Source organism: Sceloporus undulatus, chromosome 3 (assembly GCF_019175285.1).
Source record: "Sceloporus undulatus isolate JIND9_A2432 ecotype Alabama chromosome 3, SceUnd_v1.1, whole genome shotgun sequence".
Taxonomy (NCBI): Eukaryota; Metazoa; Chordata; class Lepidosauria; order Squamata; family Phrynosomatidae; genus Sceloporus; species Sceloporus undulatus.
This window is the reverse complement of record NC_056524.1, coordinates 17,944,024-17,967,117: the sequence shown is the minus strand read 5'-3', so window position 1 is coordinate 17,967,117 and position 23,094 is coordinate 17,944,024. Positions and strand designations below refer to the sequence as shown.

The following is a 23,094-nucleotide window of genomic DNA, read 5'->3' as shown; positions in this document are numbered from 1 at the left end:
GGATTCAGACTGAGTCGGTTTTCCCTCATCCAGCCCATTACTGACTCCACACAGGCCACGAGAGGAGAGACGCCATCCTCAGTCACTGCATCAGTCGGAGACATAGAGAAGATTTAGACGCTCATACTTTTCCCAAAGAGCTTGGGGGTGATGGATATGAATTATTTAACACCAAGCCTCAAGCAACCATTATACAGTGGTACCCCGGGTTACGAAATTAATCCGTTCCGCGGAGCCCTTCGTAACCCGAAAGATTTCGCAACCCGAAAAAGCCATAGGCGCTAGCGCTAAAAGCCGCGATTTCGTGCGAAAAAGCGCCGAAAAGCACCAAAAAATTTTTTCGTAAGCCGAAAAAAAAACGTAACCCGGAACAGTTTTTTCCTATGGGATTTTTTCGTATCCCGGGAATTTCGTAAGGCGGTGCTTTCGTATCCCGGGGTACCACTGTAATGATAAAGCCTTCAGCACTCTAAACCCTGAAACTCACAACATGGCCTATGAAACATAGTGGGAGATCACTGTGGAATATATGAGAGATCTTAAAGTGGGACCTGCCCTTTGATGTCATTAGGTTGTAATCAGTTCCTAGAAGACTGATATATAGGCAGATGAGCCGGGATACATCTACATTGTAGAAATAATGCGGCTTGACACCACATGTATTGCTGTAGCTCTATCCGATGGAATCCTGGGATTTTTAGTTTTACAAGGTCTTTAGCCTTCTCTGCCAAAGAAGGCTGGTGCCTCACAATACTACAAATCTCAGGATTCTGTAGGAGGGAGTCATGGCAGTTAAAGTAGTGTCAATCTGTGTTATTTCTACAGTGTAGGTGCACCCCACATGTTTGCTTCACTCAGGTAAGGAGGATAATGGGAAGGCTGCATGGGAAGGAAAAGGAATATTCTCATGATAGTTTTTCAAACTGGATTGTTGCAAACTGTCAAACAGTTCAACAGTGTAGATGCAACCTCAAAGATCATGTGGTGCAAACTACACATATGCAAGTCCAGAAAGATGGAGTGGCTCAGACCGCATCTGAGGGTAATACAGTGAGAGAGACCTTCTGTGTACAGAGGGTCCATGGGCAAATTGTGAGCAACTGTGCATGAGGTGGCTATGTCTAGGGATGATATATGTATCTGATTCCATAGCCTCGAGGGGCGTTTGATGCTATCCCATGGTATAACAAAATCTTCATAGGTCTTCCATGGAGTTGACAAAACGAGCTGAATTGGTTGGTGGCTTTAACTTTGGCATGTCAAAATACTGATAGGGTTTGAGATAATCTCTGGACAGACAGGCAAGGTAAATAGGAACACCCTCTGGGATGGAGTGGAGGTATGGTCCTTAACTGCCTTTGCAATGCAACCTGCTTAGTCTCCATTGAGAGTAAGTGCGGAGAGTCTGGGGGAGGATGGAGTAAGCAACAAACCCATTGACCTTTTATTTTAATAACATCTGGATCTCTCATATGTCTTTGGATCAATGTGCCTCGTCACACATATAACTTTCTAGTGTTCCAAAAGTCATTGTGACCTCTTAAAAATATACCTGACACTAGATATCAAAATATGAAAATATGAAATCCCATATTCAGTGAGATGGGCGTAGGGTATGCTTACATCCATATGTAGCTTCCCTCTTAGGACATTTTTTCTGTGGCTGTTGTTTCTACCCCCATCAGAAATCGTAATAAGACTCTAAACAGAAATACCATTTTCTTCTTCAATGCACAGACCTTCTTCATGAGTGAAAATTAATATAATACAGCTGTGCTTCACTTGGTGCTGTCCAGCTGTGGGCTACAGTTCCCGTCATCCTAAACCAGCTTGGAAACTGGGGAAAACTATCAGTTTAAGAGAGAACAAATAAAATATTAACATAAGTGCAAAAGTCAAGAGTGAAAATAGCTTTGTTCTTGATAAGAAAGAGGAACTAATTGACTGTTGTATCCGGTAGTGACCCGAGAGGTGTGCTTCACCCAGAAGTGACTGAATAAATAATACATTAAGAAGCCAGACTGCTAAGAAAACATGCCACAGCTGTCATAAACAGAGGAAAGAACCTTTTTTAAAAAAATCAAGAAAACAGTATACAAAGTACTGCATTTGATACAAAAGGAAAAGAGGGGAACTTGTGTATTTATTTATTGTCATACATGACATTTGCGCCTAATGCAAAACTTCCAAGTCTATCATAAATGGGATTACAAAAGAGAAAACAGCTTTATTTGCTTTTTTCCACTTATTTTATTGTCATCTTACCAGAAATATGATTACAAATATAAAAGTATTTTTCTTCTTTTGGTATCAAGGAGCAAAATCCCTGCAAGTATAAAATTCCCTGAGTTACCTCCACTGCAAGTGCATTCACAAAATGGGATCCTAAACATTTCTGTTTCACTGGATTCAGATAACTGAGACACTGTATGTCTGACTTGATTGGTTTTCTTGCTCCCATGGAAAAAAACATAAACACTAGGGGGAAAGGGGGAATGGGCAGTTTTCAGCTGTACCTTCCTTGGATAACACTTGTACCTTGAATAGAAAGCACAGTGGAATTATTATTGCCATAATTTCTGCAGAGCTTGGGGCAGATATTTTTTGGAGTACAAATCCTGACTCCCCAGATACTAAGGCCACAAAGCACAGGTCACAATAACAACAGTTTAGCATGTAGATGAAACACTAAATTATGTCCAAGTAAAAATGGAAGCAAACGTTCCCCAAATACCCCCTTACAGGTCAGCTGAGAGAAAGAGAGGAGGTGAGCTTCATATGAACTCAAACAAGTCATACACTGATGTCACTGTAAGTGATTGTTTAGTATAGAGATGGCCAACTTCAAGGGTTTAGATGGCCACACCAGCCACAATGAAACCTTCCAGAGCCTCCTTGGCTGCATCCGCATTGCAGAAATAATCCGGTTTGGCACCACTTTAACTGCCATGGCTCAATGCAATGGCATTCTGGGAATGGCAGTTTGTTGTGGCACCAGAGTAGAGCTCTGAGTACTCAGCTATGGCAGTTAAAGTGGTGTTAAACTGGATTATTTCTGCAGTGTGGATGCAGCCCAAGTCTCCCACCTTGAGCAAGGATGGCTAATTGTGAAAGGCTATGGGGCTATATCAGCCCTTCTGCAGCAAAACTTAGAGGGCCACCCTCCACCGCAAATAGTCCTGGAAAAAAAAAGGTCCTTTGGGGTACATGGGAAGCATTTTCACCATTTTTGGGATCCTTTTTAAGCAATAAGAAATGAATGGAAGTCCTCTTCACATCCTGTTTCTAAAAAGCCCACCCCTCATTTAAAAAGTCGTGAAAATGCCCTACCACTTTTTTTAGTTACTAACCCCCCTCCCCCTCCATGTGGTGAAATTTCCCTCCATATCCCTTAGAGGTCACTTTTGGGCATATTGGAGCAAAAACAGGAAGGGCGGTATATAAATAAAAGTTTTATTATTATTATTATTATTAAAAAGACCTGAGAGGCCCTGGGGGCTAAAAACAGTCCTGGGGCCACATACAGCTAGTAGCCCACACTTTGCTTGAGATTGACACAGGTGGCCCACAGTCTGCTCTTTGCTTACTCTTTGTTTAGTGTAAAATCACAACATGGCCATTATTGTTAAAAATGCCAAGCTCTACTGCTTGTAAAAGGAAAACACATCATTGGTCCCATTCACACTAAAGCATTATACTGTAGTCCTGTCATTCCACCTTAGCTGCCTGGGTTCTGTGATACAGAATCCTGGGATCTGCCATTTAGGGAAGGATGTTTCCAATTCTCAGCCAGAGTTATAGTGCCTTCCCAAACTAGTCAGTTCTCTCTATTGGTGATGGGAGTTTGAGTACCCCAAAAATAATGTTTCAAACTGTAATTTGCAATATAACTTCTGATCACTGTTTTTTAATCCAGAGTCCTTCATTTATCACTCCATCATACAAACTGCTAATATTAACAAAAAATAAATAAATTATAGCATAATCTGATACATGTGCTGCTGTCAGACATAAATCCCACTTATATGAGTGAAGTTTACAACAGTTACACATCCATATGCTGCAGCTCTAATCCATCATAAATAAATCTGATAAAGCAATCATGCCTAATTTTTTCCCCATGACACCACAGGAAAACTGCATAAATGCCTGTAAACATGCACAAACTCACAACTAAAGGAGGTGTTTGCTTCATTTCTTCTTATATTCTTCAGGGCTGTTTGTTTTGATGATACCTGTGCAGTTCTTATCTGAAAAGTCATAGACATGGGTTTCTTTTTGACATTTGCAATGTAAAATACTTCTATGAAAACACAGTTTGCTAAATTAAGTTCTGATATTACACTGATGTGAGTCAAAGGCATAAATCCATTAGCTAGTTCCAACTAGAGTAGATCTATTAGTTCAATAGGCTTTAGGTAACAGCAACTGAATCAATAGGATTATTCTGTAGGGACCAGTAATTGAATTTAGGCAAAGGGCCCAGGGGGGAAAAAGTGAATAACATTTTTGTATTTCCATACACAGTTTTGTATGTCTGATCATCAACTCAACTCAGTGTTGGCAACTCAAATGTCAGTCTGCACACAGAGAAGCACCTATGAGACTCCCTTACCCTGATCAATCTAGTTCATTACTGTCAACACTGACTGGCAGCAACTGTCTAGGTCTAAGATAAAGGTCTTTCATGCTTTCACATCCTTTTTCACTTAAACTGTAGATTTCAGGGAATAAATCTATGGTGTTTTACTTGTGCTCAATTCTCCCTCTTCCTATATGCAGGATACTGTTCAGTCCTGATAAACCTTGCCATTGCACTGCTAGAATTAAGGGTAATGACAGATGAAATTCCTGTAGAACAATGGGGGTTGCTTGAAAGAACTGCTATCCAAGGCACATGGGACACTTCTCCTCTCAAGAATCAGGTTTTAGCAATGGTGAAGTTCCTACTACAGGGAGCGATTTAGAACAGAACTTGGAAAGACCATGCTAGCTGGGGATTCTGGAAGATGTCGCTTTAAAAAGAAACATTTCGGAAACATTTAAAAACACACAGAGAGCTATGTTAGAGATTGCTGTTTTGTTGCTGTGTGCCTTCAAGTCATTTCCGATGGAACTTTCTTCTGCTCCATGTAAAATGCCTCCTCTGTCAAGATGAATTGTAGCTCTGTGCTAAAGCAAAAGTTTCCAGGCTCACTGCCTTTCTTATTTAGCTATGACTAAGAAAGACCTCTTTCTGAAACCCTGCAAAGTTGCTGCCAGTTATTAGTGTGTGAACAATACTGAGCCAGAATCTAGGTAGATCAATGGCACAAATCAGTACAAAGTACTTTCCTATGTGGGCTGCACACTTTGCTATTCTAAAACTGCAATTACTACATAGCGGCTTGTAAAATAGCACTACTGGGACAATTATTTTCTTATGATACCTATGGTAAACAGTATGCCTTAAAGATTTCCTGTTGACTAATTCTGTACTGATATTTTGCCATGGTGCCTTGTGAAACCATATAATATATTCATGCCTCACCATGACAAGGAAGCATTAGAAAATGTCAGCAGAGACAGCAAGTCCTAATCTCAAGCTGGCCAGCCATGCTCACAAACACCATAAATCATGATTTCAACCCCGCTCAGAAAAAGCAGGTTGAATTGCAAGTTTAGTGCGCTTGTTTGGCAGAATCAGTGTGGGAGTCTTCTTTTTAACATTTCATGGATGTGTGATGAGAGGAACCTAATTTTTAAATGCTTCCCATTTTAAAAAATCCCTAGCATATAAAAACAGTGAAAAGAGTTCTAGTCTAACCCTTTCCCTCAGACACCGGCTGTTTAGAAACAAAACAGGCTTCTCCAATCCGAAGTGGTACAGCTCCGTATGGGACGCACTGCACACATTTAGTGAACATGGAAATCTAACAGCCAAGAGGAGAAGTGAAGCCAGCAGCCCATTCAGGACTCACCACAAGCAATCCAAATTTGTAAATTTGGATTTCAGGCCATCATCCTCATTGCCCCCAAGAGTTCACATTTTCCTGTTTTGTGTCACCTCGCCTTACAAAGACTTCCAAAGAACTCAAAGACAGCACCCTTTTGCAATATTTTGGTTGGTCCTGATAGCAGTATCACCTGACTAGAGACTTTGTGAGGTTCTTCCTCATAATAAACCATCATGGCTATCTTATTTTTTAAAACCCATCCTTTGTCTAGATGTGAGGAGCTCCGTTGTCATATATGTAGATATTTTCAAAAAGGCAATTCTAAATGAAAGCTCAAGAGGTCAACTCTCAAACCAGAGGGCCAGGTTCTGGACAGTCTTGGGCTGCTTCCCGGAAGCCCTGACCACATCGCAGACCCGACAGCAATGTTCGTCCCAGAAGGAGGTGACCTGGACGTCGTAGTGCTTCCTCCAGGCAAAATACTTCCTGTACCGGGCCTTGTTTTTATCCAGGAACTTCAGGTAGAGGGCCAGCTGCCAGGGCTGGGCAAAGTCCTCCACGTGGATGAAGGAGTCGGAGGGGATGAAGAGCTCGTAGTTGGACCTGGGCGGCCCCAGGGCGACCGGCACGGCCCAGGACTTGAAGGCGTTCCTCCAGAGCTTCTCGGTGATGTAGTCCGGGTGCTGCGAGTTCTCAAAGGCCAAGTAGAACTTGTACTGCGAGACGGTCTGGACCACGCTGTCGCCCTCCAGCTGCAGGCCCTGGGCCCCGTAGACGTCTATGGGCAGGTGCTTCTTCAGCTGGTGGTAGTAGCGCACCCGGGCCTGGTCCTCCTCCCAGTTGCTGATGACCCAGGCCACCAGCTTGGTCTTCCTGGGCAGAGCCGGCCGGGGGCCCAGGGCGGGAAGCAGGTAGCCGTAGGGCACAAAGACGTCCGAGTCCAGCTTGTAGGACATGGTCCAGTTGAAGATGCCCCTCAGGCCCTGGAGGCCCTGGGAGTGGGAGGGCGACTCGAAGTTCATCCAGACCCAGCGCTGGGAGGGAGGCCTGTCCGGGGGCAGCTGGCGGGGGCCATGCAGGGCCAGGTCCCGGTGGTGGAAGAGCACGGCCTGGGCGCTGGGCAGCTGGCTCTGGTCGGTGGTCAGGCGGCAGGCCGGGATCTGGAAGCGCCTCTGGCAGTCCCCCAGGCGCCGGCTGCGGCCGAAGGGCTCCCACCAGAGAAGGACGGTCACCGGGAAGCCCTCCGCTTCTTCCTCCTGAGGCCGCAGGTGGCCCCGGAGGAGGCTGGGCAGGCTGGCCCTGGAAGCGGAGGAGAGGGCGCAGGAGGCGTACAGGGCCAGCAGGGTGCAGCAGCCCAGCCCCGCCGCCAGCCAGCGCCAGGGAGGCCGCCGACGGACCCGGGCCCCCATCCCCACCAGGGGCCTCTTCCTCCTCCTCCGGGGCCTCAGAGGATGATGATGATGATGCCGCCGGGCGGGGAGAGCCAGGGACGCCCGGGGGGACGCTTCAGCAGCAGCAGCAACAGCAGGAGGGGAGAAGGCTGCATGGCAGTGGGGCTGGGGCTGGGCCTGGGGTGTCCAGCAGCGCCGCCTCCCCGGGCCCGGCCCCTCCGGAGGAGGATGCCCCCCAGAGGCCCAGCCGGCCCCAGCAGCCCCTCCGGCCATGGCTCCGCCCGCCCCGGCCCTCCCTGCCTCCTCCTGCTCCTGGAGCATCTCCGGCGGAGACCAGCCCCCAGGGCCAGGCCCTCCATGCATGCCCCGCCTGCCCTCGTCTTGGCGGAGCCAAGATGGTGGCTGCTGTTTGCTGGGGCTTCATCGCCTGGACCCTGCCTGCCAGGTGGCCCTTTGAGAGGCAGAGCCCGGACCCAGGCTGCCTCCCCTGCGCCCTTGGCCGGAGCGGAGGGACAGGGACTGAGGAGCCAAGAGTGGCCCCTCTGGCCATGGCTCCCCCGGGAGAAGGAGGGAGGGAGGGAGGGCTGCGCGGGGCTTTGGGTCCATCTCAGTCCCCCTCACTCGAGGGAGCCTGGACCGGGCGGGGAGCTAAGCTCTGCCACTTCGGGGGACAGGGCTGCATCCCCACGGGAGCAATAACCCGGCTTGGCAGGGCTATGGGATTCTGGGAGCCGGAGTCTGCGGAGCCTCCCCATCTCTGGCTTTAACTCTCCACGGTTCTTATTAGAATCCTAGAATCGCAGAGTTGGAAGAGACCCCAGGAAGGGCCCTGATCCAGCCCAACCCCTTCTGCCCTGCAGGAAATCTCCATCAAAGCATCCCCATTGAGAGATGGCCATCCAGCCTCTGCTTAAAGATCTCTAAGGCAGGAGCCTTAGCACCTGGTATTCGCTGGTGGTCTCCCATCCAAGTCCTAACCAGGGCTGACCCTGCTTAACTTTCATGGTCCACACAATAACGTTACATTTGGATTCAGGGTAAAGACTTTTATGTCCATACACTCTTTAGCTATAATCCTATACCTGCGACGCTGGGAGGAATCACAGAATCCTAGAGTTGGAAGAGACCCCAAGAAGGGCCCTGATCCAGTCCAACCCTCTTCTGCCATGCAGGAACTCTCCGTCAAAGCATCCCCATTGACAGATGGCCATCCAGCCTCTGCTTAAAGACCTCCAAGGAGGGAGACCCCACTTCACTCCGAGGGAGGAGTGTGTTCCCCTGTCGAACAGCCCTTACTCTCAGGAGGTTCCTCCTAATGTTGAGGAGGAATCTCTTTTCCTGGAGCCTGCCTATGTTCTCTCTAGGAATCTCTAAGTCCTGCAGCACCATTCTGCTGGGAGTTCACCACAGAGTTGTTCTGGAGAACCTAGAAGCGTAGCTCCTTGGACCCTCAGCCACCCAAAGCCACAAAGCCCCTGCAGCACCATCCACTCTTTCAACTGAAAACAAAAAACAAACAAACTGGTGACAATGGTCCAAAAGACACTGCAGAAATAATCCAGTTTGAGACCACTTTAACTGCTCTGGCTCAATACTAGGGAATTCTGGGAACTGTAGTTTTGTGAGACATTTAGCCTGCTCTGTCAGAGCTCTGGTGCCACAACAAACTACAATTCCCAGGATTCTCTAGCACTGAGCCAGGATAGTTAAAGCGGTCTCAAACTGGATTATTTCTGCAGTGTGTTTCAGATTGAAAAAGATTAAACTCTGGTGTATATGCAAAGAAATTTCTGTATAAATAAACTACTTCCTTCTTGTTTTTGTTGATATCCTCCAAGGTGGTCAAGTCTGAATAACATCTTGTATAACACCAGAGTTTAATCTTTTCCAGTCATAGGTAGGCTATACAAGTAAAAACACTTTGGATATTACATAAATGAAGAATCTTTTATGTAAAATAGAGAATAGAAAAAAGTACAATTTCGAAGCACTGGCCTTGGCACTGAAAACTGAGCGGAGGGACTAGAGATCTCTAGGCAGGTGTAGGTCCTCCAGCACAATTCTGCCAGAGGTTGGCCATAGAGTTGTGCTGGACATTCCTAAAGAAAGCACTTCTCTAGGCATTTGTAGGTCCTCCAGCATGATTCTGTGATCTGCTTCTGGCAGATGTTGACCACAGAGTTGCACTGGAGGACCTGGAGATTCCTAGAGAGGTGCTCTCTTAGGTAAAAACAATAGTGGTTTTTAATTGGCAGTTTCCCCACATTCATGGGGGTCCTTCAGCCCTATAACCCCAACGAATGTGGAGGGACCACTGCACAAAATTTTAAAAAACAAACATCTTTTAAAAAAGTTAAAAACGTTACACTCCACATGCCATGTCTCCACAGTATCCGCTCTTCTCTCAGTACTCCAACTGGGCAAAATCATCCCCCCCAATAATCATAAATAGCCCCTTGTTTTTTCTTATCCTCCCATTTCTTTTTTCAAAAGCTCCTGGCTGGCTTTCTGTTAGTGAATTGTGTCTGTGTTGTGTGCCTTCAAGTCATTTCCGACTTATGGCGATCTTAAGGTGAACGTATCATGGGGTTTTCTTGGCAGGATTTATTCAGAGGAGGTTTGCCATTGCCTTCCCCTGAGGCTGAGAGCATGGGACTTGCCCAAGGTCACCCATTGGCTTTTATGACTGAGTGGGAATCGAACCCTGGTCACCAGAGTCATAGTCCAACACTCAAACCATTATGCCACGCTGGCTTACAATGATATAAATTGGACATAATGCCAGCAACTCACTTTTTTTTAACTTTAAGGTGGTTGGAAATATGCTGTGACCCAAATCCCCCTCAAATCATTTTATACACAGCACAGTCCCTCTCCAATGCTGCAAGGACATCATCTGCAGGGATGTACCAAGGAGCCTTTGAGGTCCATGCCAAACTCTGTTGCATGGCGTCGGCATCCAACTAAAGGAAAATACAATCAGCCCTCCATATCCACTGATTTTTTTTTTATACACAGATTCAAGCATCCATGGTTTGAAAATATTTTAAAAATATGTAAATCCCCAAAAGCAAAACTTGATTTTGCCATTTTATATAAGGGACACTATTTTACTATGCCAGTGCATTTAATTGGATACAGGAATCCACATGTTTTGGTATCCATGGGCGGTCCTGGAACCAAACTGCAGCGGATACCTAGGGCTCACTGTAGCTGGATGTGTCCCCAGTGATACTCCTGATCTCCCACAAGATGGAAATGGCCTTCTTAACAAGTGGGGCTAGTACTGGGAGATATAGTGATATATGCACATCTCCTGATGCAGGAGCTCAGTCATCTATCTATTCCAGGGTCACAACTCCAGGAATTATCCTTTGTCCCTCAAACCACCAGCTCACTGTGGCACCTACATACTACCTCTATGGATCATCTCATTCTTCCCTAGGTAAGGAGTAGGAATTATGTGGTCCTTCAGATGTTCTTGGGTTGCATTTCCCAGCAGGCCTGTCCAACATAGCCCATGGTAAAGAATGCTGGGAGTTGCAGTCCAAAAAAATCGGGAGGCTACACAGTTCCCACTTCCCTTCCTTATGGGGAAGAGCCCACAATGTGCTTTGTCTAATAAAGGACCAAAATTTAAGCTTTGGCATGGTCTGTTGAAGTGCAGTATGGTACTAGCAGATGATGTGAAAGACTCTCTTCCGGAGATCTTGGAGGAGGTCACCCTGTCCAAGGTTCAAAATACACTGCATAAAATAATCCAGTTTGAGACCACTTTAACTGCCCTATCTCAGTGCTAGGGAATCCTGGGAACTGCACTTTATTGTGGCACTGACAGAGAAGGCTTAATGTCTCCCAGGGTTCCCTAGCATTGAAGCAGGGCAGTTAAAACAACCTTGAACTGGATTCTGCAGTGTGTTTTGGACCCAAGTAAATTGTACAAGGCTAAGCTGTACTCAGTACCAGTGTTGCCAACAAGCCTCAAAGATATTCCCCAGAATGCTTTACCAAAATCCAAAATCCCTGAAATTCTCCAATATTTATTATTATTATTCAGTCAAAATCCCTGGAAAGAAATTAATTAAATTCCCTGGATTCCGGGGAATTCCCCCAGAAATTGGCAACACAGCTCAGAACATCTGGGAGAGCCACCAGTTGCTCACCCTTGTTTTACAGCCAACACAGTACAATTCAAGTCCACCCTGTCCTCCTTCAACACACACACAGCCTCCAAATTACTGAACCCACCCCATTGCAGGACATTAAAAACATTCTGTGGGGCTGCATAATTCTGCAGTCGCTTTTCCAAAACTCTCTTCCAGCTTTCAATGGCAACATTTTATTGTCAGAGACCAAAAGCCATCCGCTACTCTGCTGCCATTTTAGCAAATTTTGTGTGGTTTTCAAATCAAAGATGAATTATGGCGGCATAAAAAACAAGGCAACGAAAGCATATACACAGAGGTATATTACAATTGTTAACATGTACAGCTCAGCAACTTGCACTCAGCTATAATCGATGAAAATTTAAAAGGCAGTGATATAATAAAAACCCATTAAAAAGCACGAAAGCAACCAAGCTATTAAAAGAACATCATTGTTCAACTCAAAAATTAAGGTGTGGGAGGAATAACAAAAATCAATTTAGACTGGAAATCCTTGTTAAAGCTTTTAAACGCTCATCAAGATGAGGATTGACCAATATATGAGCCAGGAAATTCTAGATTCACATTTCAATTATGTTGTTAACTTACCAAGATGGCAACTTTTGCTCAGGTGAAGTCTCCCCTCATCTGCCTTATCGGGACACCAACCGTGATTGACTTTAGCATAGCATGACAATTTGGACCAATTGCTTAAAATATATAAATAAAAGGCTTTAGAGCGTCCATGGGTAGCATATAACTCTGTCAAAATTTTCTTCTCTGTGAATTTCTGTCCCTTCAAAATATCCCCCCCCACACACACACACAGAGTTTGGTTACCTCATTTGAATTGTTAGGTCAGGATAAGAGAGACCAGAGTTTGAATCTTGCTCAGCCAAAATGCTCATTAGGTATCTTGGCCCCAGTGCTCTCGTAGTATAATGTGTCTTGCAGGGTTTTTGTGAGGATAAAATAGGGAAAGGAAAGAACCATATATGCTCTTGGTTTTCTACAGAAAAAAATTGGGATATAATAGTAATAAGACAAACATTGACAACTAACAATTGGAGGAACTGTGGTCTCTTTAACACTTGGCGCTTTAAAATAATTTTAATTGCCATGGGTGCAGCCAGCGTGGCATAGTGGTTTGAGTGTTGGACTACAACTCTGGAGACCAGGGTTCGATTCCCAGTTTGGCTATGAAACTCACTGGGTGACCTTGGGCAAGTCACATGCTCTCAGCCGCAGGGGAAGGCAATGGCAAACCTCCTATGAACAAAACTTGCAAAGAAAACTCCCATGATAGCTTTGGCAAATACAATACACGCCCACACCTAATTAATAGTCCACTTTCCTCCTGGCATGGGTCCCAAAGCAGTTGTAATTGTGTTTTTTGAATGTAACTTTCCAAGCTCTGACAGTAATACAGTAAACAGCAGCGGAATACAAAGTACAAAACTCAAGAGGGAGAGGAATCCAAAGCAACAAGCAGCAAGACCAATTCATAACAGTATTTAGAACCAAAGGAAACAGAAGGGAGGCACAGTAAAATATTCAAGATTCAGTCAATCCCAAAGGACTACTTGGGATAGCCAGGAGTTAGCTTGGTGTCCAGTCATATAAGGTCTGGGATTGACAGGCTTCCTTTGAGCATTTCAATTTGCCTTCATAAAGGAGTTTAAGAACTCTGTGGCCAGATCAGACCATAGGTCCATTTAGCACAGCATTCTGTTTTTATTTCAGCAGCCAGCAAGATACCTCTGGGAAACTTCCAAACAGGACATGAAGTCAACAGCACCTCCTTCTTGTTTGTCCCCAGAGTCTGATATTTAGAGGTGTACATAGTGCTGCTGTGTGATTTTCATCCATTCACTTGCTTTATTTATATCCCAACTTTTCCACTGGTTACCCAAGGCAGCTATATAAAGACCCCATTTGTTTTTTAAGCAGAAAAGAAAACATCTTCCCTAACCATACCTGATCCTTTTATAAAGTCACCCAAGCTTCCTCTTTATATATGCCTTGGATTTTCTCTTCTGGCTCCTTCTGTTTTACATGTGCTGTGTAGTTTGTCTTGCATACTTTGTACACTAAAACATTGTGGAAATTTGCTGAAAAATTAAAGTTTGCCGCCTAAATAAACAAAACTCCCTCTGATGTTAATCGAACAAAAGCGTAAAGCTACAGGAACCTCAAATAACAAATTTCTCATTATTCATGGTCAAAACATGTTTGCCTACCATAAATATTTTAAAAGTTTTGCAGATGCTAGGAATAGCAACTGCTTTTCACCCCACAAAATAGTAGGTTGACTTCAGATTGCTTTCCAAGCAGCTGTATTTCAACAACAACATCAACTACAGTAAGCACTAAAATCCAATTGGACAGAGACAACTGAAACGTTCTGGGATTTTTTAATTGTGGGAGCTGGACTGTGGTAGAGACGGTGATACATGATTGTATATATGTGTGTATTGGGATTTAAGAGACTGGGTAAAGTTTCCAATAGGAAAGTTCCAGGGCTTGTAAGTAATAAGTAACAAGCAACAAATTATTTGGCATAACTACTAAGGCATAACTACAAAGTTTCAGTCTTTGTAACTTTTGTCATCTACCTTTCTGATCCACATCCACCTTTGTAACTTAACAAAGATATTGATGGTCCTTTGTGATGCATCCATAACTTTTAAAGTTATGTTTTCAGTTAACTCAGTAGGGGAGGAGAAGTATCATATGGATCAAATGCTGTTGTTGTTTATTGTTGCTATGTGCCTTCAAGTTGTTTTCAACTTATGGTGACCGTAAAGTGACCCTATCATGAGATTTTCTTGGCAAGATTTGTTCAGAGGTAGTTTGCCATTGCTTTCCCCTGAAGCTCAGAGCATGTGACTTGTCCAAGTGGATTTAATGGCTGAGCTGGGAATCAGACCTTTGTTTCCAGAGTCGTAGTCCAACACTCAAACCACTCCTGCTTTATTGTGAGTGTTCAGGTGATGATGAGCTAAACAGAAGGAGAAGATATTTTGTACCACCACTTTTGAGGTGAACATCACAGTTCCAAACTGAACGACCCTCCTATTTTGACAGGACAGCATTGGTACATTTATTCACTTCTGGCACTGCCATTTCTCACAAGCAGGGGGAAATCTGTGAACTGACTTAATGGATTGCCTCTTTTTAACTAGCTTTGCAATCTTGAGAGCTTCTGGGGGATGGGGAGAAAAGAACACAAAGAAAACAGGACAGTGAGGAAAATCCTCTGAGGTGAGGACAGAACTTGGAAATAACTTTTCGGACTACAAGTTCTAGAATCCCCACAACAGCATGGCCACTGCCATCTTTGCTTGAGTATGCAGGGAACTGTCATCCAAAAATAACTTTTCCCAGCTGTGAGGTGGGGATACATGGGAGAACACATGAAGGGCCTGACTTATCTCTTGTTCTGTTTAATCCAGAACACATTACTACAAATGTATAAAAACTTGTAGGAATCATACAATTCCTTCAGTTTTCTCATACACACACACACACACACAATCATTAGTGTTTAGAAATTTGGAGACATTGGCGGGATACAAACCGCCATATAGTACGTATAGGATGCGTACTAGGGTTAGGAAGGGGCGGTGCTTCCGCACCCCCCTAACCCTAGTACAGTGGTACCCCGGGATACGAATTGATCGCGTTACGAAATTTCCGGGATACGAAAAAAATAGATAGGAAAAAACTGTTCCGGGTTACGATGTTTTTTTCGGGTTACGAATTTTTTTTTCGGCGCGAAATTCAAACCGCAAAGCGCGGCTAGCGGCTTTCCAGCGCTAGCTGCTAGCCTTTTCGGGTTGCGAAATTACTCGGGTTACGAACGGAGCCGCGGAACGAATTAATTTCATAACCCGAGGGACTACTGTACGTATCCTATACGTACAAGATGGCGGCGCCCCTTCTACATGGGCGCCGCCATCTTTACGTACTGGACGCATAGCGTCCAGACGTGTCGCGGCGCCTATGACGTCGCGAATGCGCCGGCGGCGCTTCGCGACGTCATCAGTGCGCCGCAAGAAGAAGCTCCGAAATGGAGCTTCTTTTTTGCTCCGCGCGGGAGCCGCGCGGTTTGGCTGCTGCGGCTCCCGCGTGGAGCAAACGGCGGCGGCGGGGAAGCGCCGCAAAGCGGCGGTTTGTATCCCGCCTTAGGGTCTTGAATATGTTGCAGCTAGGAGATAGGAGACAATCAACAGGGAGAGTGTGATGAACAGTTTCACATTTATTTTACAAGCTATTGTACATGTTCTAAAATAACTAGGCTTGCCTTGGTTCTGTCAGTTTCATCAGAGAAGGCACAGCTTTTCAAAGAGGCTATCCTAGAAAGGAGAAAAGCATGAAAGTGGAGACTAGTAAATATAATATCTTATGAGGCATTTCCAATTAGAAAACTGTATGGGTATTTTTATAGCATGACCTCATCATTAAGTGAGATGAATCAGGCAGTTGCTCATAAATTGAGGATAGAAACTCCTACAGTATTTAGGGTGTCATGCACATGGTTCTCAACCATAGGTCCTTGCCAGTTAGGCAGAAACTGTTTAAAATTTAAGCAATCTAGAATCATAGAATCATAGAATTGTAGAGTTGGAAGAGACCACAAGGGCCATCCAGTCCAACCCCCTGCCATGCAGGAAATCCAAATCAAAGCATCCCCGACAGATGGCCATCCAGCCTCTGTTTAAAGACTTCCAAAGAAGGAGACTCCACTCCACTCTGAGGGAATGTGTTCCACTGTCGAACAGCTCTTACTGTCAGGAAGTTCCTCCTAATGTTGAGGTGGAATCTCTTTTCCTGTAGCTTGCATCCATTGTTCCAGGTTCTGTTCTCTGGAGCAGCAGAAAATAAGCTTGCTCCCTCCTCAACATGACATCCCTTCAAATATTTAAACAGGGCTATCATATCACCTCTTAACCTTCTTTTCTCCAGGCTAAACATCCCCAGCTCCCTAAGTCGTTCCTCATAGGACATGGTTTCCAGACCCTTCACCATTTTAGTCGCCCTCCTTTGGACACACTCCAGTTTCTCAATGTCCTTTTTGAATTGTGGTGCCCAGAACTGGACACAATATTCCAGGTGGGGCCTGACCAAAGCAGAATACAGTGGCACTATTACTTCTCTTGATCTAGACACTATACTTTTATTGATGCAGCCTAAAATTGCATTGACATTTTTAGCTGCCGCATCGCACTGTTCACTCATGTTCAACTTGTGGTCTACTTGGACTCCTTAATCCCTTTCACACGTAGTTTCATTCAGCCAGGTGTCTCCAATCCTATATTTGTGCGTTTTATTTTTCCGCCCTAAGTGCAATACCTTACATTTCTCCATATTGAATTTCATTTTGTTAGCTTTGGCCCAGCTTTCTAGTCTATTCAGGTCATTTTGAATTTTGATCCTGTCCTCTGGGGTATTAGCTATTCCTCCCAATTTGGTGTCATCTGCAAATTTGATAAGTATGCTCCCAATTCTGTCATCCAGGTCACTGATAAAAATGTTGAATAGCACTGGGCCCAGGACAGAGCCCTGTGGGACCCCACTGGTTACTTCCCTCCAGGATGAAAAGGAGGGACAAAACATCTTGATTGTTGTGTGAAATGTTTTGTAAATAAATAAATGTACGTTCATAAATGTAAGAAAAATTGTTAGTGTTTATGCATTATGGAGTTAACTAAAATAATTAAGAAAACAATTAAAAAAAATAAAATAGACCACAACATAATCCTATGCATGTCTATTCAGAAATGAATTCTGCTAAATTTAGTTGGATATTGTTCCTGGTAAATAGGAAAAGAATTGCAGCCTAATTTTGGTATCATGGTCAGACTACAGTAGATGGTGGAAGATTCCAGTTCCTGCTGAACTATGAAACTTGCTTTATGGCCTTAGAATAGTCATGTTCTATCAGCCTCAGCTATTTTGCAAGATTGTTGTGAGGATAAAGCAGAAAAACAATATACAGTGCCATCAATTCTTTGAAACAAGAATGTATTGCAGAGGAGAGGAAGAAAGAATGAAAAGGAGACAATAAAAAGGAGGGAGGAATAAAAAGAGCAGAGATAGTGCCCATGTCAGACTGCCCTCTGGCATGTCTCCAGGAAGGAAGACTGTTGTCTAGGACAACCACACCTGTTTCAATTATGCTGGTATGTGTATGTGTTTAGTTAGCTTATTTGTTTTATGAGAAAAATCAACATCTGGTGAATAGATTTCTTATGAACGATGACAATTAGTCAAACTCAGTGACTGTCGACATTTACTGACATATACTTCACTCTGCAAATGGCATGTTTTTCTTTGAGATGGGTGGAGGAAGACAAGCAAATTCTTACTTCTTATGGCTGCATGCCTGGAGTAGTACTTAGGCTGGGACAGCAAGCTGTTTTGATTCTGTGATGTTGGCTGGAAGCTTCCCACAGGAAAATTCCTTTTCAAGCTCCAAATTCCTTCCAGAGCAACTGTTCATAATATACAAGCAACACTGTTAGAATTAAGGATCCAGCCTTCCCTCCTAATTTTATGAAGAATATAAACCAATTTTATTTATTATTTATTTCAAGGATTTATATCCCACCTTTCTCCCACAATGGATTCAAGGCAGGTTAATACCTACAAACGGAAATAGCTGCACAGTCAGCCAAACTGATCATATCACTCTAGTTTTAGAAGGAACCTGTATAATATTCTGAAGTACATGACATGCAAACGTGGAATCATTTTTCTTTGTAACACATTGTTTCATAGCCATGTTTAAATATTTGATGGGATGCTATATTGAAGATGGAGCAAGTTTGTTTTCTGCTGCTCCGGAGAACAGGACCCAGAACAATGGATGCAAGCTACAGGGAAAGAGATTCCACCTCAACATTAGGAGGGACTTCTTGATGCTAAGAGCTGTTTGACAGTGGCATATACTGCCTTGTGGTGGAATCTCCTTTGTTGGAGATTTTTAAACAAATTCTGGATGATTGTCTGCCGGGAATGTTTTGACTGTGTATTCCTGCACCTCAGGGGGTTAGATTGGATAGCCCTTGCAGTCTCTTCGAACTCTATAATTCTCTATACAGCACGCACACCCCAACAGCGGGCTTGCCATTCACAGACGGCAAGCCCCATTGAATTTAATGGTCATGCATGCACACGGTCCGAACACAGCAGCAGAGCACACACATGCCACCATTGAATACCACAAGACTTGTGGTCCCACAGTTTTCCCCATCCGCAGGGAGGTCTGGAACGGAACCAACATGCATAAGAAGGACCCACTGTAAATAAAATAAAATAAAAGTCTGCATAGGATAAATTAACACATGTAAGCCCCCAGTCTGCAGGTATCTACACTCACATGTGGATACTAGAGTTGAAAGGAACGCAACACTGGCAGCTGCGTGGGCACTGGCTACCCAAAGCCCTTCTCCTTACATAGGAGTTTATCAAATGGGAAGAATTTCTCTTAAATTCGAATGAAAAGAAAGTGGGGCCAAAACGCATTCAGTTAAAGTCACTAGTTTTGCGCAATTACGTGAATACACAATGCATTTGAACTGGCTCCACATTGCCCGAAAATAGCATGCCATTGCCCGAATTTGCGTGTGGCAGTCTATCATGCAATAATGTGAAACCACACAATTGCGTTTGGACTGACTTCCCATTGCCCGAATTTGTGTGTAGTGGGTTATCACATAATAATATTAAAACCCATGATTACGTTCAGATTGCCATCGGATTATACTTCCAATTCCCCTTGTCTGATAAACTCTAGAGAGATGTTCACATGATTAACATCGGAAGAAGGCCTAATATGTTCTCACCATCCTTTGTTCTTTGGGAACTTGTTTCTTCCCAGGACTCCAGGTCTGAATCTGTGGTTGTATTCATACTGCAGAAATAATGCAGTTTGACACCACTTTAACTGCCATGGCTCAATGCTATGGAATTCTGAGAAATGTAGTTTATGGTGGCACCAAAACTCTCTACAGAAAAGGCTAAATGTCTCACAAAACTGCAGTTCCTAGAAATTCATAGCATTGAGCCATCGGCCTGTGGCAGTTAAAGTGGTGTTAAACTGCATTATTTCTGCAGTGTGGATGCAGCCTATATCACCAAATCTATGATATTGCATATAAAGCTAGGACATGCAATTTGAATGCATATCAGGAAATAACATACATTTTATAAACCATGAAGTCAGAGGACTGAATCCAAATGTTAGTCCCAAGTAGAGTAGACCTATTGACATCATTGTAATTTACACAAGTGGTAACTGATAACTCTTATTCATTTCAGTGACTATGGTCCAAAACACAATGCAGAAATAATCCAGTCCGAGACTGCTCTAACTGCCCTCGTCCAGTGCTAGGGAATCTTGGGAATTGTAGTTTATTGTGGCACAAGAGCTCTCTGACAGAGAAGGCTAAATGCCTCACAAAACTACTATTTCCAGAATCCCCTCGCACTAAGCCAGGGCAGTTAAAGCAGTCTCGGACTGGATTATTTCTGCAATGTGTTTTAGAACTAACATTCCCTGTGTTGTGACTAGCAATCTATTTGTTACTAATACTGCATTTACCCAAAGGGTGATGTTTTTAATTTTTAAAGCAGGAGCCGGAATTGTGTAGCTCTCAGCTGCTGTTGGGATGCTAACACCCTGAATTCATCACCCCTGGCTATGCTGGCTAAAGCTGCTGAGATTTGAAGTTCCGCTACATTTCCAGGGCCACACAATTCCCTTGTTGTTTTGAAGATATAGCATTTTGGAATATCTTCTAGCCCATGTCTTGGCAGTGGGGTCTGTGCAGAAAACGGAAACGGTTTTCTCTACTTTTTTTTTTGGAGGGGGGGGGAGAGATGAGAAATAAAATGGAAAGAACAGAGAACACATAAGATATTTCACAAACAAAATGATGTGCTGTAAGAACAGACACATGTTCCGCATTTTGGAGGTGGTGGGTCTATTGGAGTGGCAGAGTGCATGCTTTGTATATGAAAGTTGCAGTGGTTCAGTCTTTGGTGTCTGTAGGTAGGGCTTGGAAAGTCTTAAACTTTCGAGACCCACTGCCAGTCAGTGGAGACAGTACCAAACTAGATGAAACAGTGGTTGGGCTCACAGAAAGCTAATACGACTGCAGAGACAGTGGGTCTTCTGTACAACTGTCTTTCCCTGTTTGATACTGTATATTTTTGTAGTAAGAAAATAAAATTTTAGAAGCAATGGGGAAACATGGGAGGGTTACTTATGGGAAACTACCTACCCCATCCTTTGTGACACATATAGATAGCTGTCTGGGGACAGAGGGAGTTGCAGCCAACATATCGTGAGTGTGCCATGTTGGGGAAGGGTACTCTAAGTATGATTAAATCTGGATTCAGCCTATTCCCAACATGTAAACTTTTTGCATCAACTTTCCACAAATCATTTTGTCTCCCTTTGTCTTTTTGCTGGTTGCCAGGCTTACCTTCTGAAGGGTGTTTAATTCTACACTCATCCCTCCGGAAATAAAGTTCTTCTTCAAGTACCTCTTTAACTCTCCTGGGTGGTTCAGCGTATACAAATTTCTTCCCTGGTTTCAAAAAAGACAGTTTCAAGAAACAAGCTAAGGAGTTCTTTAATGGTACATCATCTAAAATTAATTATAATATCTAATTTAAGTATTGATAAATTAAATATTAATTATAAGGAGTAATGCCATATAATAAAATGTAAAATTATTCTCACAAATGTGGCAAAAACATGCCAGTATCAAAATGGCAAACAAGATATTCAAGGAAAGTGACATTTTATTATTTATTTATTTCACTTATATCCCACCTTTATCCCAAAATGGGATCCATGATGATAACCATGTTTCATATAAACTAACTGTGTGTCTGTAACTGTTTTCTGAGATTCTTAGTTACAGAACAGGCATTTAAAAAGTGTTGATCATCATCATCATCATTATACTCCCCATTAAATACTTCTCAACACAGAAAGTTACTGCCTTACACTGGGGCTGCATCCACACTGCAGAAACAATCCATTTTGACACCACTTTAACTGCCATTTGGCCCAATACTGTGGAATCCTGGGAATTGTAGTTTGTTGTGGCTCCAGTGCTCTCTGACAGAGAAGGCTGAATCTCTGACAAAACTACATTTCCAAGAACCCCATAGCATTGAGCCATGGCAGTGTCAAACTGGATTGTTTCTGCAGTGTTTTGGACCTCTGACAGAGAGCTCTGGTGCCACAACGAACTACAGATCCCAGGTTCAATGCAATGGAGTTTTGGGAATTGTGGTTTGCTGGGGGCACCAGAGTTCCCTAGCATTGGTCCAAAACACACTGCAGGAATAATCCAGTTTGAGACCGCTTTAACTCCCCTGGCTCAGGGGTAGGGAATCTTGGGAATTGTAGTTTATTGTGGCACTAGAGCTCTCTCTCTCTCTCTGACAGTGGCGGCTCAGTTCCCAGGATTCCCTAGCGTTGAGCCTGTGGGGGGGGGTAGATATGTGGAAAATGGGAGGCCCCCAAAGAAGATGGAGGCTGCCACCAGACACTGACTCACAGGGCTGCCCCCCTTCCTTGTGCTCGGCATAGAGCTGGCCCCCGCACTCCCCAGCAGCAGAAGCAGTAGCAGTGGCAGCGGCCGTTGGCTCCCCTCCAGGCTCCGCTCTAGTCCTCATCATTATCCCGCCTCTCCCGCCGAGGAGGAGGCTGCTATGGCTGCTGGCCATAATGCCTTCTTGGGGAGAGAAGCAGGAGAGGCGAGACTGGAGCTTGGACGCGGAGGCCGGTTGCCATAGGAGCCTCGGTTGCCCCAGGAGCCTCTAGAGGCGGAGGAGAAGGCCCCTCTGGGCCAAGAAAGAAGCCCTTGGCTTATGGCTTATTATTGTTAATGTTGGCCTAAGGCCGGGGGCTCTTTTGATAAGGCCGCGAGGGGGATGAGGAGGTAACTCCAGTCCCAGGCCCAGAGTGAGGCGGCTAGGCCCCGTTGTCATGGCAACAGGCGCTAGGCCAGGAAGCCTAGCAGTAGTAGTGCCTCAGTGGCTTTGTTGCTACTGTTGTTGTTGTTGTGTGACTACTAGGCTTCTGCAACCTCAGTCCAAAACACAACACACTCATCCCTCCATGTTTGCGGCTTTGATTATTCACGGATTGTATCAATATGTCCTCTCTAGGAATATCTAGGTCCCCCAGCGCAACTCTATGGTCAACTTTACTAAAAGTTTCACTGAAAGACCTAGCGATTCCTAGAGAGAATACTCTGCTAGGCCTTTGTAGCTCCTCCAGGGCAGGTCTATGGTCAGTGTTTGTTGGACGTTGACCACAGAGTTGCACTGGAGGACCTAGAGGTTCCTAGAGAGGTGTCCTCTTTTGTTATTTGCAGTTTTCCCGTATTCACGGGGGTCTTGTGCCCCTAACCCCAGCGAATATGGAGGGACAAGTGTAATAGAATTATGAGAAGAGACCCTAAGGGACATGCAGTCCAACCCCATTCTGCCATGCAGGAACTCTCAATCAAAGCACCCCCAAAGAGATGGCCACATCCAGCCTCAGTTTAAAGACCTCCAAAGGAGGAGACTCCATCACAATCTCCAAGGAAG

At 44.4% G+C, this 23,094-nt stretch overlaps 3 protein-coding genes across 4 annotated transcripts in view; all 3 read right to left on the bottom strand.

Annotated features, from left to right (window-relative positions):
* LOC121927174 overlaps positions 1-12,637 on the bottom strand; it is a 39,249-nt gene extending 26,612 nt beyond the window's left edge. Inside the window, exons 1-2 of the mRNA XM_042460788.1 lie at positions 12,313-12,637; positions 12,082-12,182 (exon numbers count right to left, since the gene is read on the bottom strand). Coding sequence (XP_042316722.1) covers positions 12,082-12,182; positions 12,313-12,593 — 382 coding nt within the window. The 5' untranslated portion in view covers positions 12,594-12,637. The remainder of the gene's footprint in view (positions 1-12,081; positions 12,183-12,312) is intronic.
* FUT4 (fucosyltransferase 4) lies at positions 2,237-7,589 on the bottom strand. The gene has a single exon (XM_042460787.1). The coding sequence runs from the start codon at positions 7,343-7,345 to the stop codon at positions 6,278-6,280; it is 1,068 nt and encodes a 355-aa protein (XP_042316721.1). The 5' UTR covers positions 7,346-7,589; the 3' UTR covers positions 2,237-6,277.
* Positions 12,638-15,713: 3,076 nt separating the features above from the next.
* On the bottom strand, positions 15,714-22,618 carry C3H11orf97 (chromosome 3 C11orf97 homolog). 2 transcript variants are annotated; one of them, XM_042458224.1, is made up of 4 exons: positions 22,056-22,603; positions 20,967-21,071; positions 17,844-17,969; positions 15,714-15,830 (listed from the first exon to the last, which is right to left on the bottom strand). In XM_042458224.1, exons 1-4 carry the CDS (start codon positions 22,222-22,224, stop codon positions 15,826-15,828), a joined length of 405 nt encoding a protein of 134 aa, XP_042314158.1. In that variant the 5' UTR covers positions 22,225-22,603; the 3' UTR covers positions 15,714-15,825. The 2 variants fall into 2 exon arrangements, with proteins under 2 accessions (XP_042314158.1, XP_042314159.1); XM_042458225.1 differs by lacking the exon at positions 17,844-17,969 and having other exon boundaries at positions 22,056-22,618.
* Positions 22,619-23,094: the final 476 nt, after the last annotated feature.

Bases quoted from the DNA above. Each gene is read 5' to 3' on its own strand.
- FUT4 (XM_042460787.1), bottom strand. From the start codon at position 7,345: ATGGGGGCCCGGGTCCGTCGGCGGCCTCCCTGGCGCTGGCTGGCGGCG.
- C3H11orf97 (XM_042458224.1), bottom strand. From the start codon at position 22,224: ATGGCCAGCAGCCATAGCAGCCTCCTCCTCGGCGGGAGAGGCGGGATA. The intron at 21,072-22,055 runs GTGAGTCAGTGT...TTTTGAAACCAG, and splicing joins CAAGGAAGGGGGGCAGCCCT to GGAAGAAATTTGTATACGCT. The intron at 17,970-20,966 runs GTAAGCCTGGCA...TATTATGAACAG, and splicing joins AATTAAACACCCTTCAGAAG to TTGCTCTGGAAGGAATTTGG.